The 15101-nt window shown below is 42.6% G+C and overlaps 1 protein-coding gene across 27 annotated transcripts in view; it reads left to right on the plus strand.

Moving 5' to 3' along the window:
* The window catches only part of GATAD2A (GATA zinc finger domain containing 2A), a 107193-nt gene extending 96448 nt beyond the window's left edge, over positions 1-10745 (plus strand). For 9 of the 27 annotated variants that reach the window (XM_087920848.1, XM_087920906.1, XM_026699018.2 and 6 more), the window contains 5 exons: positions 1122-1289; positions 2643-2925; positions 3831-4123; positions 5303-5486; positions 9223-10745. In XM_087920848.1, the coding sequence (XP_087776974.1) occupies positions 1122-1289; positions 2643-2925; positions 3831-4123; positions 5303-5486; positions 9223-9356 (1062 nt within the window). In that variant the 3' untranslated portion in view covers positions 9357-10745. Of the gene's footprint in view, positions 1-1100; positions 1290-2642; positions 2926-3830; positions 4124-5302; positions 5487-9222 lie in introns of all 27 variants that reach the window. The other 18 variants (XM_087920826.1, XM_087920877.1, XM_087920811.1 and 15 more) reach the window with 3 other exon arrangements.
* The last annotated feature ends 4356 nt before the right edge of the window (positions 10746-15101 follow it).

Genomic DNA, 15101 nt, shown 5'->3' on the forward strand with positions numbered 1-15101 from the left:
ATATATTCATTCTGCACTTTGAGCCTCATATATTATCATGATTAAGCCCATCAGTCACTTGTTTTTTATTCCTTTCATGTTTCTTCAAAATCTTTTCATTCTTGACCTTCTCTCTACATAACACATCCTAAGTAACCTGTTTCCATTGCTTTTTATTTAGATACATTTAATAAATCATGACATACTCAATCTTTACTCTGGGTAATAAAGAAGGCAAAATTGGTTGCACGTATAGCCATTTTTGCATCTTTTAACCAACATTCCACACAGAATACCATATACTGCTCACCAGCTTTCTACCAGTACATCTTAAAATTAATCTTTTCTTGTTTTTTTGTCATTTATCTATACTTTTACCATCCTTATCAAACACAACTGCCTTGGACTTGGGCACTTTAATTATCAGATTCACACTCTTGTCCAATATTTACTGCAAATACTTTATGTTTTCAGTCAACAGCAAGCTATTGCCTGCCTGCAAACGTACACACGCATTCATATTCCCAATAACACACATGTGACATTACACATACTTGTCTTGCTCCCTGCCACCGTTTTCGAACCATTCGTCGAGTTGGTCTCACGCCTGCTTTGCTTCCACTATACACTGCTCTTAAATTCCCCCAGCCTTTCTGTCATTCAGGCCTATTCACTACAGGTACTCCTCAGCTAACAAGCATTCATTTAGCGTGAATGTGGAGTTAAAATTGTGCTCAAAAAAAGGGCCGCGAATCAAAGTGCAATTATGAAGCTTATTCTTTTTGCAGGTTTACATTGAATTATTTGATTATCTGAGCAGAAGAAAAAAAAAAACACTTCCTCTTAGAATCCGATGCATCCTGAAAATCTTCCAACCGTTCTGAAAATAAAGCTACACACTGTTGGCTTTGGGAGTATTCTTTTTTTTTTTTTGATAAAAATAAAAAATAAATGAATAGTTTTTCCTTCTTATTTCCTTCCCCCTTTTTGCATTGCTCCCATGGCATCTTGTTGTTACCATCCCACCCTTCCCCTTCTCCTGCCTTGATTGGCTTTCCTTCTCCCCTCCCTTTTTCCTGCCCTCCTCCCATCTTGTCCTCCCTCGCCTCCATCCGTATCAGTCCATCTCTGTGTCTCCCCAGCAAATCCACAACATCCGCCCGCACTCCAGCTCAGGGCCTCCTCCGCTGCTCCTTGCTCCACGGGCTTCCGTTCCTAGCGTGCAGATCCAGGGCCAGCGCATCATACAGCAGGGCCTCATCCGCGTTGCCAATGTCCCGAATGCGAGCCTTCTGGTCAACATCCCGCAGGTAAGCAGGCAGCACGGTTGCCCTTAAAGCCTTTTTTCCTCCCGACGGTCATTCAGGAAGGGCGAATGGCCCAGTCAGAGGCACGCATGCCTTCCTTGTCTCTGTACAGGTAGCCCTCGGCTTACAACCATTCGTTTAATGACCATTCGAAGTTACAACAGCACTGAGAAAAGTGGCTTGTGGCCAGGTCTCAGTTTATGACTGTTGAAGAATCCCGACAGTCACGTGATCAAACTTCAGGTGCTTGGCAACTTACAATGGTTGCAGCATCCCACCACGGTCCTGGGATTGTCAATTGCAGCTTTCCCACAGAGCTTCTGACAATGGGGAAAGCCAGATGCACTTAAAAACCATGGCAAAACGGTCATAAAACAGGGCACGACGACTCAGTTAACAATCGTCTGGCTTAGCAGTGGAAATTTTGGGCTCAGTTATGGTCCTGTGTCAAGGACTACCTGTAGGAGGATGCTTGTAGTGGTCTTTTTGTAACTCAGTGGTCTCATTTTATCTCCTTCCTATTTTCTATAGCTATAGAGTGGGTTGATGGAGCTGATTCTGTTGTGAATATGAGGGATATTCCCTCCCCTAAAACTCCCTTTATGACCCTGTAATTCCTGAACTCAGGGGCGAGTCTGGGCAGTCGAATGGAGCTGAGCGTTGACTGGCCAGAAGTCCTTCCCTGATGCTTATGACGCAGATACTTTTTTTGTCTGCGCCCAAGGAGAGAAGGATCTGCTACCGAGGGATTCTCAACCTTCCAAGTGGGAGGCGAGCGCATCTTTATCACTTGGCCACCACACCACTCCAAATATTCCCTCCCCATTCATAGAAATACCAGTAGTCCTCGACTTACAACCACAGTTGAGCCCAACCCATTGTGAAACGAGTGAAACAAGAACAGTTAAGTGCCCCATTTTACGACTTTTCTTGCCACAGTTGTTAAGTGACTCACTGAAATTATTAAAGTTAGTAACATGTTTGTGAAGCGGCTTCTCCCTTGACTTTGGTTGCCCGAAAGACATAGAAGGTGGCCATGTGACGACAGGACACTGCAACGGTCATAAGCGGGGACAAACGGTCGTAAGTCACTTTTTTCCAATCCTGTTAAAACTTCAAACGGTCGCTGAATGCACTATTGTAAGTCGAGGACTACCTGTAATTTTGAAAGAGCCAGATTTTCCATCCATGACGTAGGTCTCTGCTTACACGCAGGAAGTCCCAGGTTCCGTTTCCTCCATGGAGAAGACTCCCACCTCACGTATAGATCTCTGCTATCTTTTGAGTAGTGCGTAGTGGGATTGGATGGTTATAAGAAAGACTTTTCTCTCCCCCGCCCCCCCTTTCATTTCCCAGGCCTCCCCAACTTCATTGAAAGGTGCGGCTGGGACATCTGCCCAGGTAAACGCTTCGACCGCCAGCAGCGTTGCTTCCATCGTCAACTCGAACGACTCCCCTGCCAGCCGGCAAGCAGCTGCTAAGTTGGCCTTGCGGAAACAGCTGGAGAAAACCCTGCTGGAAATTCCTCCGCCCAAACCTCCGGCTCCTGAAATGAACTTCCTGCCCAGTGCAGCTAATAATGAGTTCATCTACCTGGTTGGGTTGGAGGAAGTGGTGCAGAACCTACTAGAAGCTCAAGGTGAGGAGGAGGAGGAGAAGCTGTTAAGGGGGCCAAACGTTGAAGCCTTCCAACTTAGAACTCTGTTAGTCCTAGCACCGTCGGAGGCCACCTAGAGAGACGTGAAGCTGAGATTTATATTGCTTAGAGTTGTGAGCTGTTGCTGGACTTCGGTTCCCATCATGCTTGATATTTAGTCATGTTAGGTAGAAGTGGATAGGACTTCAGACCAATAGCTTTTCTGGGGGGGACTCTAGGCTGGGAAAAGCAATTTTAAGGTACTTCGATAAGTAATCAAAAGAGCAATATAAAATCAATTATAAATATAAGAACAATTAAAATTACTGAGGAGTTAGATATAGACGAAAGAACCCAAGTGCCTTCCCTTTCACTGCACCCAACCATTTCCAGCATAAAGGATCTACATCGGGGGGGGCTCACGCCAATCTGCAGGGCCAAGTCAGAAGGCCCCTTCAGAAAGCCAGAAGGATGGGGCCTGGCCTCACCTCTGGCAGCAAGATATTCCAGAGAGCTGGGGCCATGGCAGACAAGGCTTTTCTGCTGGGTCCCGCCAGCCGAAATTTTAACTGGTGGATTAGAAATATGTTTGCCTGATCTGAATCTGTCGGCTTTCTGTGTTATTTTTGGTGGGACTTGCGGTGGTGTTTTTAAGAGCCACCAAGAAGCCCTTGCTTCTGTAGAGATCAACTCTACTTGCTGTTTTAGAACTTTTCTTCGTAAAGCTCCATTGCTTGCCTTCCCGGCTGTCTCCCAGTCATCTAAAATATAACTCCCATACATTGCACTGATGAATTGGCTTGAGGAACAAGAGAAGAGGACCGTCCTGCTCTTATTCCTTCCTCTTCTTGCTGAGCTTCTTCCTGCCCACCTGAAACCCTTGGTTGATCCTTCTGTCTCTTGCTCAGGTAAAGTCTCCGTCAGCCCCTCCTCGCAGGAGCCCTACACCTGCGTCCAGTGCAAGACGGACTTCACCTGCCGCTGGAGGGAGGAGAAGAGCGGCTCCATCATGTGCGAGACGTGCATGTCCTCCAATCAGAAGAAGGCGCTGAAGGCCGAGCACACGAGTCGGCTGAAGGCTGCCTTTGTGAAGGCCTTGCAACAGGAGCAGGAGATCGAGCAGCGGATATTGCAACAGGCTGCCTCTCCGATTCAGAGCAAGCCAGAACAAATAGCTCAGCAACATCACTCACTCAAGCAGGTAGGCATCTTTTGACTTGCTTTCTCAAGCTTTTACAGGCTGAAGAAGAAGTCCTCACAGCGCTGGGGGATAGAGGTAGTCCTCGACTTACATGTGCCGTGGTGGCGCTGTGGTTAGAATGCAGAACTACAGGCTACTTCTGCCGACTGCCGGCAGTTTGAGTCTCAGCTTGAATATACAAAGAAATAAAGATGCGCAATGGAACCTCTTAACACTTTCCCAAAAGTTGGCACAAAAATAATGTAGAATGTAATACGAAAGGGGTGATTGAAAACATGAGTGCTTATTTCTGTACTTATTTAATGTGATTCTTGTACTATAAACCCCACCATGTTATTCTGAAAGCAAGTTCAGTCCTCACTAGTTGCATGTCCACAGCCTAGAAACCCATCAGTTCCCCTGTGGCATAAACTAGAATCTACCTTGCAAAGGGGACTGCCCAAAATCAGGACTGGGCACATGAAAACAACGCTAAAAACAACTAATTCACTTTTTCCTGCTTGGGCATGGGAGTTAAAGAACACATAACTAAGGTGATTAAAGACCTGGAGATAAAAACATATGTGGTTGTAGGAATTGGGTGTGGCCAGTCTAGAGAAAAGAAGGACTTGGGGTGACATGACAGCACTGTTCTAATATTTAAGGGGCTGCCACAAAGAAGCGGGAGTCAAACTATTCTCCAAAGCACCCGAGGGCAGGACAAGAAGCAGTGGGTGGAAACTAACCAAGGAGAGAAGCAACCTAGAACTAAGGAGAAAATTCATCACAATGAGGACAATTAACCAGTGGAACGATTTGCCTCCAGAAGTTGTAGTTGCTCTCAACATTGGAAGTTTTTAAGAAGAGGCTGGACAACTATTTATCTAAAATGACACAGAGTTTCCTGCTCGAGAAAGGGGCTGGACTAGGAGACCTCCAAGGTCCCTTCCAACTTCATTCTGATCAGACCTGTGGTTTCCAAGCTTGGGAACTTTGAGATGTGTGGACTTCAACTCCCACAATTTCCCAGCCAGCTTTCAACGCTGGAAGTTGAAGTCCGCATACCTTAAAATTTCCCAAACTTGGGGGACCGTTGCTGTAGTCGGTATGATTCCAAGAATGTGATTCCACGCTGGCCTCCTTTCCGAGCCCTTGAGTTTCATGGTTTGTTTTCTCTTCCTTGTCTTGGTCCTTGTTCAGGCCTCCAGCCAGCTGCCCCGAAGTGCCAGCACCCCTCGCGGAGTCTTGCATGCATTTAGCCAGTCGCCCAAGTTGCAGAACGCCTCCGGTGTGGCCGTACTTGGTGGCAGGCAAGGTAAGCGTGCTCAGAGACCCATCGGCAAAGGAGGTGCTTACACTTGGAAGAAGACACCCGTCAATGCAGGTAGAGGACTTGCTCTTGAGACTTCTTGTCTTTATCGCCGCTGGCCGCGCTCCCTTGTCCGGTCAGCATTCTTTCTGAAAGGAAAAAAAAAAAAAGAATCTCTGGGTAAAAAGGGTGTTTCTCTTTATTTCTCTTCCTTTCTTTTTGGTGCATTCATTCTTGCAAAGCAATATACGTATGCTAAGGCCTCTCTCCGCTGCTGTGACCTATTCGAGGTAGTCCTCAACTTACAACCGCAATTGAGCTCAAAATTTCTGTGGCTAAGCAAGACGTTCGTGAGTTTGGCCTCACTTTACGACCTTTCTTGCCACGGTTGTTAAGTGGCAATTCTTACATCGGTAACGCACGGTTGTTCAAGTGAATCTGGCTTCCCCATCGCCTTTTGCTGATCCAAAGGTCGCAAAAGCTGATCCCAGGACACTGCAACCGTCATAAATATGAGTCGGTGGCCAAGCGTCTGGATTTTGATCACGTGACCATGAGGATGCTGCAAACGTCATAAGGGTGAAAAGTGATCATAAATCACTTTTTCCAGCGATGTTGTAACGTTGAACGGTCACTAAACTGAAATGTTATAAGTCAAGGACTACCTATATGTGGCGTCAGGTTTCCAAGTGATGAAATCAATTTTAAAAAGAAAACAATAAAAGTTCCATTTTCCAAGACAATTTCTTTTATTTAGGCTTGATGGATGGATTCTGAGCCGCCCCATGACATCCTTGAAAAGGGATATTGGGAAACGCCAGTGTCCTTTTGCTAACTACCAAAAGAGCTACAAATTAGAAAATCTTGGTCTGTTTCATTTATATTACTTGCCGTTAAAAGCCCAGAAGGGGTATATTTTCTAGGTTCTTTTGACGACAATGAAACCCACTCTGGGGTCATGTAATGAATTTCCCTCTCTTATTTTGAGACGGGGAGAGGGCAATGGAACAAGCTGATCAGACTTTATTATTATGATCGTTTAAATTTAATTACAGGTTGTCCTCGACTTGTGACCACAACTGAGCCCAAAAGAAAAATTTGTTGCCTCTTTTTACGACCTTTCTTGCCACCGTTCTTAAGTGAATTAACTGCAGTTGTTAAGTTAGTAACAGGGTTGTTTAAGTGAAGCTGGCTTCCCCGTTGTCTTTGCTGGTAACACGGTTGCAAAAGGGGATCAAGTGAGCCTGAGACATTGCAACCGTCCTAAATACATGCCAGTTGCCAAGCATCCGAATTTTGATCATTGGACCATAGGGATGCTGCAACGGTCCCGTGAAAACCCATCAAAAGTCACTTTTTTCAGTGCCACTGTAACTTCAAACAGTCCCTCAATGAATGGTTGTTAAGTCAAGGACTACCTGTATTTGAAGTCCTCCATAAACTGAAGTTTCTACCCTGTTTCTCCAACAATACGGCCTCCCCCAAGAGGAAGTCCCAGCATGTTTTATAGGCATGAAATGAAATTAAGCCCCTCCCCCCAAATTAAGGCCTATATTAAAACATACAAAATGGGGGGGGGAATGGTGGGGGGATTTGCCGTTAGGAAGTACTTTTGTTGCACACCCGGATATGATGCTGCCTGCGTTGACCCCGATACGAAGTGCCCCACCAACGCTGAGGTCAACATCCAAGCCATCGCCACCCACCCACCCGAAGATGCAAGAGGGGTGGGAATTAAGTCACCCCCCAAAAGACGGCCTAGCCATTTTTTCGGGGCTCAAAAAAAAAATAAGACCCAGCCTTATTATATGAGAAACACGGTATATTTTCAGGGTTTTAATGGTGGGACTTAAGCTTCGGGGAGACAAATGGCTTTTACCACAAGCTTAAAATGGCACCCAAATAGGGTCTGAAATTAGTATTTTGAGTTTATTTGGAGGCAGTTGAAAAATGGGGATAGTTTGCCTCCCATTCCCAATTCCATCCTTGATTAATGGGAGAGGATCAAAAGCCTTATGGTCAACGTTCAACCCTTCGGCCACCAGAATGGTGAATGTCCAGGGCCTCCAACCAGCATTGTAGATGGAGACCAGGAAGCCTGGAAAGCAAAACATCCCATGATTTTCTCAGCAGCCTCCCGTTCAGATGTCCTGAGTGTCACCTGACTAGCCGGCTGTTACTCACCATGTCCTCTACCTCTTTTTCCAGCTGCGTTTCAGTGTTACAGGTAGTCCTCGACTTACAACCACAATTGGGACCAGAATGAAAGGGTGGCTAATTTATTATTATTATTCATCCTATGAGGGGAAACATGACAGAAGAGAACTAAACATAAATCCACAGTCCACGTAGATATAAGTAAAACTTCTACGGGGGTTATCACAGTGGTCTCCTCACTGAATGTCCAGTTCAGCCATCCAAGCAATCGCCTCTGGCGTGGCTTCGTGGAGGCTTTCTAGGGAACCAGGGGACGCATATCACGGGCAGTCTTGCACAATACAGGTAGTCCTTGAGTTATGACTACAATTGAGCCCAAAATTCATGTTGCTAAGTGGAACGTTTGTTAAGTGAGTTTGCCCCCATTTTACCCCATTTTTCTCCCCACATTCGTTAAGTGAATCACTACAGTTCTTAAATTAGCAACACGGTTGTTAAATGAATCCAGCTTCCCCCATTAGCTTTTGCTGGTCAGAAGGTCGCAAAAGGGGATCACGTGACCCCAGGACATTGCAGCTGTCATAAATGTGAGACAGTGGCCAAGCGTCTGGATTTTGATTATGTGACCATGGGGATGCTGCAATGTGTATTACGGTCCCAGGTCACTTTTTTCAGAGCCGTTGCAACTTTGAACGGTCACTAAATGAACTGTTGTAGGTCAAGGACCACCTGTATGTTTAATCGTTTGCGTTATCAAGCACCGCAATTGCAACAAGGGGGAATCTTTATTGGCTAAGTGGTAGCAGACATTAAACAAGTCATCATGTGACTAATTTGATGACGATTCTTAGGGTGGTCATTCAGCGAAGCATGCGGTTGTTATGTGAATCACGCAGCTATAGAATGAATCAGGCTTCCCCAATTAACTTCGCTTGTCAGAAGCCAGCCGGGATGGTTACCAGTTGCAATTAAGTGGCCGCAAGTTGCTGCAAACAATACATGCGAGCCAGTTGACCAGTACCCAAATTGCGATCATCTGACTGACTGTTATAACTTTGAAGATGGGGGTTGCAAGTCATTTTTTCCGTGACTTTGAACCGTTGTTAAACAAAATGGTCCTAAGTCAAAGACTACCTGCATCAAATGGCAGAATGTGTTTGGTGCTTGGGGTGGGGGGGGTGCCTTGTTTTTTTGCTTTGGGCTTTTCTGTCTATCTGTCTATAGTTTGATTAATTATATTTTGCAAACTCTTTTTTTAAAAAAAAAAAGATTTCCCCAATAACACTTTATCTCTCACCCTTATTCTATGCTGGCTTTGTCCCCAGACAGGGATGCCTTTTCCCAATCTGGCTGTTTCTCAATATTATTGAGAATGCATTGCCTTGTGGGAATTTTAAGACATGCCCATCTTGTTGTATACATCTGAGGAAGGCCAAAAAGGGGAGAGAGAGAGAGAGTGCCTAGATCAATGTTTCTTAATCTTGGCAGCTTGAACATGAGTGGACTTCAACTCCCAGAATTCCTCAGCCAGCATAGCTCATCTTCAAGCTGCTAAAAGTTGAGAAACGCTGCCCTAGACACTCTTAGAAGGGGAAAGCAGCCTCTCCCTTTTAAGAGTTCATTTCAATGCGCCCTTCGTGTTCCTTTTCTGCAGGAGGGACGTTGAACTTCGTTAGCCCTGGTCTCACCGTGCACAAAACCACCTCCTCGGCTGTAGACCGCCAGCGCGAATATCTCTTGGATATGATTCCTCCACGGTCCATCCCTCAATCGGCCACATGGAAATAACGCAGGAACCTCCGCCCCGAGTGGAAGACTTCAATTTATTCTTTTTTTTTTTTTTGATCTATTACATCTTCTTGGGGTTTTTTTCCCCCCCTTCTTCTCCTTTTGATTCTGCCATCCTTCCCTCCGAAATCTCGCCATGCAGTGGAAAAGCCGCTTTCAAGTCTAACTGGATCTGCCCCGCGGGGTTTGCCGGAAAGTATTTTTTACATTTTTGGTGTTTTTTTGTTTTGTTTTTGCGCCAGTCCAGTCGGGGGCTATTTTGCTTCCTCTGCTGGTTAGAACGGACGCTCAAAAAGGGCGGTAATGAACATTTAAGTTACCAAGTTCTTGCAAACTTTTTTCTTTTGGGGGGGGGGAGGCTGATGGTTGAGATCATCCCTGAGGAGAATCTCAATTTAATATTATTGTTTTCTCTGTGTATTTTGTCTCTTTAGTTTGGGGATTATTATTATTTTCTCTCTTTTTTTTTTTTTTTTTTTGGATCAGCACTAGTATGGAACCAAGGACTCATGCAAGAGATTTGATGGCTCAGTTGCTTCCGGCCTCAGTCCCTTCCCTTCTTACAATACAGTCTCTCTCGTTTTGTTTTGTTTTTAGTTACCTTAGCTGAATTTTACTTTGGTTGATCATACAGTGGCCCTTCGTGACCAAGGATATATTTCCACCCGTTCATAGAAAGTAGAAGTGGGACCTGGCAATGTTGGGGGGAGGAAGCGGGGAAAAAAAAACAAAAAAAAAATCCAGAAAGCTGGACCGGTTTCCTCACGGCCTTGTTTTCTCTAAAACCCTTTGTAATTCCTGAGGAGGCTTTAATCCAAAGGATAACAGCAGGAGTTTGCCGTTTGGTTTGGAGGTTTCATTTTGTTTTCTTTTTAACCCAGTAATATACTACGAGCAAATGCAGACGGACTTGCCACCGCCAGAAGAAATGGAGCAACCGAACATAGGATGTGCATCTTCTTGTTTTCGGGGTGTTTTTTAAAAATAAATAGAACCTTGTTTCAAAGACAGATGTTCTGCTCTGGACCTTTGCTAGTTTAAAGAATTACTGGACAGTTTATATAAAACAGCTCTATTGAATCTCCTCAATCTGAAACGAATGAACAGGTTGTTTTTGTTGTTGTTTTTTACAGAAAAAAATAAGAAAAAAAAATAAGTCTTGACGCGCCCAAAGAGAAAAAGTGAACTGTGTGGAGATGAATAATTTTTTTTCCCTACAAAAAAAAAAAAAGCAAAGTATGATTGAATCTCCCGTCCCCTTTTCATTTTTTTTTCTAGAAAAGTTTTTACTGGGCTATCTTAAGAACAGTGTGCAATTTAGTCATGTGGAGCAGAAGGGACCAGAGAAGTACATTTTTTTGTGTTTTTTTAAAAAAGAAATAAATAAAAGCAACAAAAGAAAAACACGAGACAAAAGTCCACATCTCTCTTGCTACCAATTGTTGTGGGGAAAAAGAAAACAGCTTTGCCGTAGGTAAACCGTTATATTACTGGTGCCCTCCATACGCGCTGGACTAAGCTCCCATCATTCCCAGCCAGGGGCACAAATAGAGGGTGCCTAGTGTAGGCGGGGGGAAAAAACCCACAGGGTCTCCGGCTGTATAAGCACAACATGGGTGCAAAGAACTGTTGTCTCTGGTATGTTCAATCCCATCCTTAGAAATGTAACCAATTTTTAATAGCATCTTGACTAATGTTGGCTTTAAACCGCACTTCCTCTTCCCATTCCCCCTGCCTAATTCAGAGAAATACGGGGGGGGGAGAATGTCATATTTTTATTTTTCCCCTTCGATGCCATTTTTTTAAAAAAATTTGATAGTAGAGGCAGAAGTACAGACCTTTCTATACCTATTCATATTAGCGTATTGGTACTAGATCTAGTGCTGATATAAGAGTTTGTTGCAAAAAAAAGTATATATAAATGCATATATAAATATAAATATATCTAAATATATCTAACTATATATATATATATATATATATATATATATATATATATATATATATATATATATATATATATATTATAATTTGTTTTCTGAGGTTTTCGCGGGTATTTGTATGTGGGTCTTTGGTTATTCAGGTTTTCTCCCGCATAAAATTGGAAGTATCTAGGCGACGTTTCGATGAAGTTTCATTCATCATCTTCAGGCTTGTGTCTTCGGCTTTGTGCTTCTCGGAGTTGAAGCACAAAGCCGAAGACACAAGCCTGAAAAACCCCGAATAACCAAAGATCCATATATATATGCAGGGTGGGAGGGGATTAATACTGTGCAGGCAAACCCTTTTGGGGTCTGGGGTCTGGTATTTTGTTAGCTACAAGTGAAATACCTAATTTAAGAACACACCTACAAATGTTACTGTATCAGGAAGGGCTCCTGTTCCAATGACAGCTCTTGCATTTTAATAAAAAGTTCCTCCTAATTCCCCCTTTTTCCTTTTCTGTAAAGTTGAGAATATTTAGATATAATGTTTTAAAGTTCTGATGGATAGCAAACGTATAGGGTTTTAATTTTTCTGTACACAGTTCTTCTGAATTCAGTGTTTGTGGTGGGGTCCACTTTTGTTTGTACATCAAAACTATTGCTTTACTCTCCATCCTCACCTCTGTTTGAACTCAGTGAGCTTTAAAAGCATTCTTGTTGATTTCCTACCCATAGTTAAGATACCTTAATACCGTTCGTTTTCTTTTTCTCTTGCACTTCAGTTCCATATAGACTTTTTGCACCAGTATAAACAATTGGAGTTCCAGTCTCCTAAAGAACTTGTGTCATTTCCAGATTAACCCCAAGATTTCTCTGATGGGTCAAGTAGACTTAAAACTGGTATGAAGCTGTAGTGTAGACGTAACTCTTCAATTTCTCTGGCGTTTTTCACATTTACATCATTGGTCTGCCTTGGATCGGATGCGAATCAGAAGATTTGCATTTCTAAAATTCTAGCCTTGCTTTTTGCGTAGGAGCTGGATTAACTTACAAATCAGGAAGGATAGGTTTGTCCATGTGAAGTTTTTAAGCTGGAGCAGTTTGACCAACAGTTGCGAACCTGTGTTTCCAAAAGCCATTTCTTTTTTCTTTCTTTTTTTTTTAAAGATGAAAACCCCCAGCCATGTCAGAAATCTCTTTTTGATCGGGTTGGAATTGTCCAGGAAATTTTGGAGGTCCAGAAAAATAAATCTTTTAACTTGAAGCAATTCCTGTGTTGGATCTTTTAAGCCTCGGGTTGAATTACCAGACTTTGATACGTCATCATTTGGGGGATTATAACTTCAATATTGCTCAAATAGTCATCAAAAGATGGTTAGGCTGTTCTAGAAAACAAGCAATATTCTCCTGTGATGATGCCTAAGAAAAATGTTTTGATATTCATTGAATATTGAGGAAATTTGAAATACAGCTGAATATGATACACAAAGCTTTCTGATATACTCTCTTATGTATTAACAAAGGTGGTGACAAAACTGTCATTATTTCTTCTGATTCCGCTTCACCTGCAATTCATTTACTTGCTTGGAAGAGAAACATTAATGTAGTTTTGCTAATGACACAAGTGCACACCTGTCTAGAAATGGACCTGGGTGGAAAGCAGAGAATAGAAGTTTCTGAAAAGTCATAATAAAAACACTATAATTGCATCCAAGATCAAAATCTCTGAAGCACAACAACTGCACTAAACGGATTAAAAGCTTGCGTACTTCTGTTATCCAAGATAATTTTTATTTCGTGGATTTTATTGTGAGCCACTCAAGAGATGTATTCCTAACGTGGGGGCAGCCATATAATTTTTAAATAAATACATAGGCTTAGCTTGCAATTGAAAAACTTCATGTGCCATGCAATGCAATTGTAGCGTTTGTAGTGACAGCTGTTCTTAACACACTGAATTGAATGAGCTGGTAGCCTGACACTTTGCTCCTGTTGTAAACATAAAATGTGAATTCTACAGGAAGGAAGTGAAGCGTGCTGTGAGATTTTCATATTTTTTCCCTGAGATCTGGGAAATGATTTCAAAGATTCCTCCAAATTTACTGTGTAGCAAAATGGGTGGTATTTTACACTTTTCATTTATTTTACAAATAAATGCTTTAGAGTTACTTTTGGGAGAGAACAGGAAATAATTTTTGCTGCAGAATTCTACATTCTTGGTCAAGTTTGATGTTGTGCATGGGTGGTCCTTGACTTACAACCATAATTGAGCCCAAATTTTCCACTGCTAGGCAAGACAGTTGTTACGTGAGTTTTGTCCCATTTTACAATCTTTTTTTTTTTGACAAAGTTGTTAAGCAAATCACTACACGTAAACAAATCTGGCTCCCCCCATGGACATTGCCTGTCAGAAGCTGGCTGAGAAGATGGTGATCGCATGACCCTGGGACAGTACAACTGTCGAAAGTACATGTAAGATGCCAAGCACCCAAATTTTTGACCACATGGGGAAGCTGTAGCAGTCATAAGTGTGAAAAATGGTTGTAAGTCATTTTTTTCCATGCCATCATAACTTTGATTACTAAACAAATGGTTGTTAAGTCAAGGACTACTTGTACTGAGCCATGATTTAGCCAGATAAATTTTATTTCCTCTCTTCCTCCCTCCCCGCCCCCTCGTTTGCTAATGGCATTTGATTATGGGCTTTTCAATCTTGGCATTCCCACAATAATATCAATATAGAAAAATAACTTGTTATACAGGGCATAAGTTAGATGGCTGCCTAAAGTTCCATTTATTCTGACAACAGATTAATGGAGCAGGGAAATCTGAAGAGAGTTGCTAGCTAGCCATCATAGCTAAGCTGAACCTCCATGGACAGAGGTAGTATATCCCTAGGTTGGAAATCAGGATCAGGAAAAACATGCCTGTTGCTTTCCAAGTCAGATCCTGAATTTTGGACACTAATATATTCTTAGTAGTGATTGTTGTCTAATATCGAATTTTACAAATGCCACAATGTAAAAATGTTGAGACTCTAGAAAGAGTGCAGAGACGAGCAAAAAAGATGATTAGGGGACTGGAACATACGAAGAAGAACGATTGCTGGAATTGGGTATGCCTAGTTTAATGAAAAGAAGCACTAGGGGAGACATGATAGCAGTGTTCTGATATCTCGGGCTGCCACAAAGAAGAGGGAGTCAAGCTATTCTCCAAAGCTCCTGAAGGCAGAAGCAACGGATGGAAACTAATCAAGGAGAGAAGCAACTTAGAACTAAGGAGAAATTTCCTGACAGAACAGTGTCAGAATCAGTGGATGCAGAGGTGCCTGCAGAGGTTGTGAGTGCATTCAACTTGTGAAAATCAAGGAATGTTTTAACTCCTGAAGGCAAAATAAAGCATGAATATAATGTATTGGGTGCAAGGAGGTAAATATCCTGTGTTCTATTATTAATCTTTTGAAGAAAGTATTTGACCATGCCAGTTGTTCGCTGCATAATACAGGCAAATTCACGCAAAGACAAAATGAGTCTTGTTTGGCTTTGTGTGTTTTCTGAATTAAGCCACATAGTTTGTTAACTGTGATTCAGACTTCAATGTAATGTGTGGATCCATCTATTATATCTATTATAAACAACATAAGTAGAACAAAACTTGTTCAATAGTAACAGGATGCGTCCCAAACTCCTGGCTTCCTGTGGCTGCTTTTGTGACAGCTTTCCAGGAATTTGAAATCAATTTGAAGCCATATATCCTGTTCCTCCTCAAAACGATTTCTTCAAGACCTTAAGTTGCAATTATTAAATTATCAACAAGGTTT

This window comes from Pseudonaja textilis, chromosome 1, assembly GCF_049901715.1.
Source record: "Pseudonaja textilis isolate UNSWEBS1 chromosome 1, rPseTex1.2, whole genome shotgun sequence".
In the NCBI taxonomy this organism is placed as follows: Eukaryota; Metazoa; Chordata; class Lepidosauria; order Squamata; family Elapidae; genus Pseudonaja; species Pseudonaja textilis.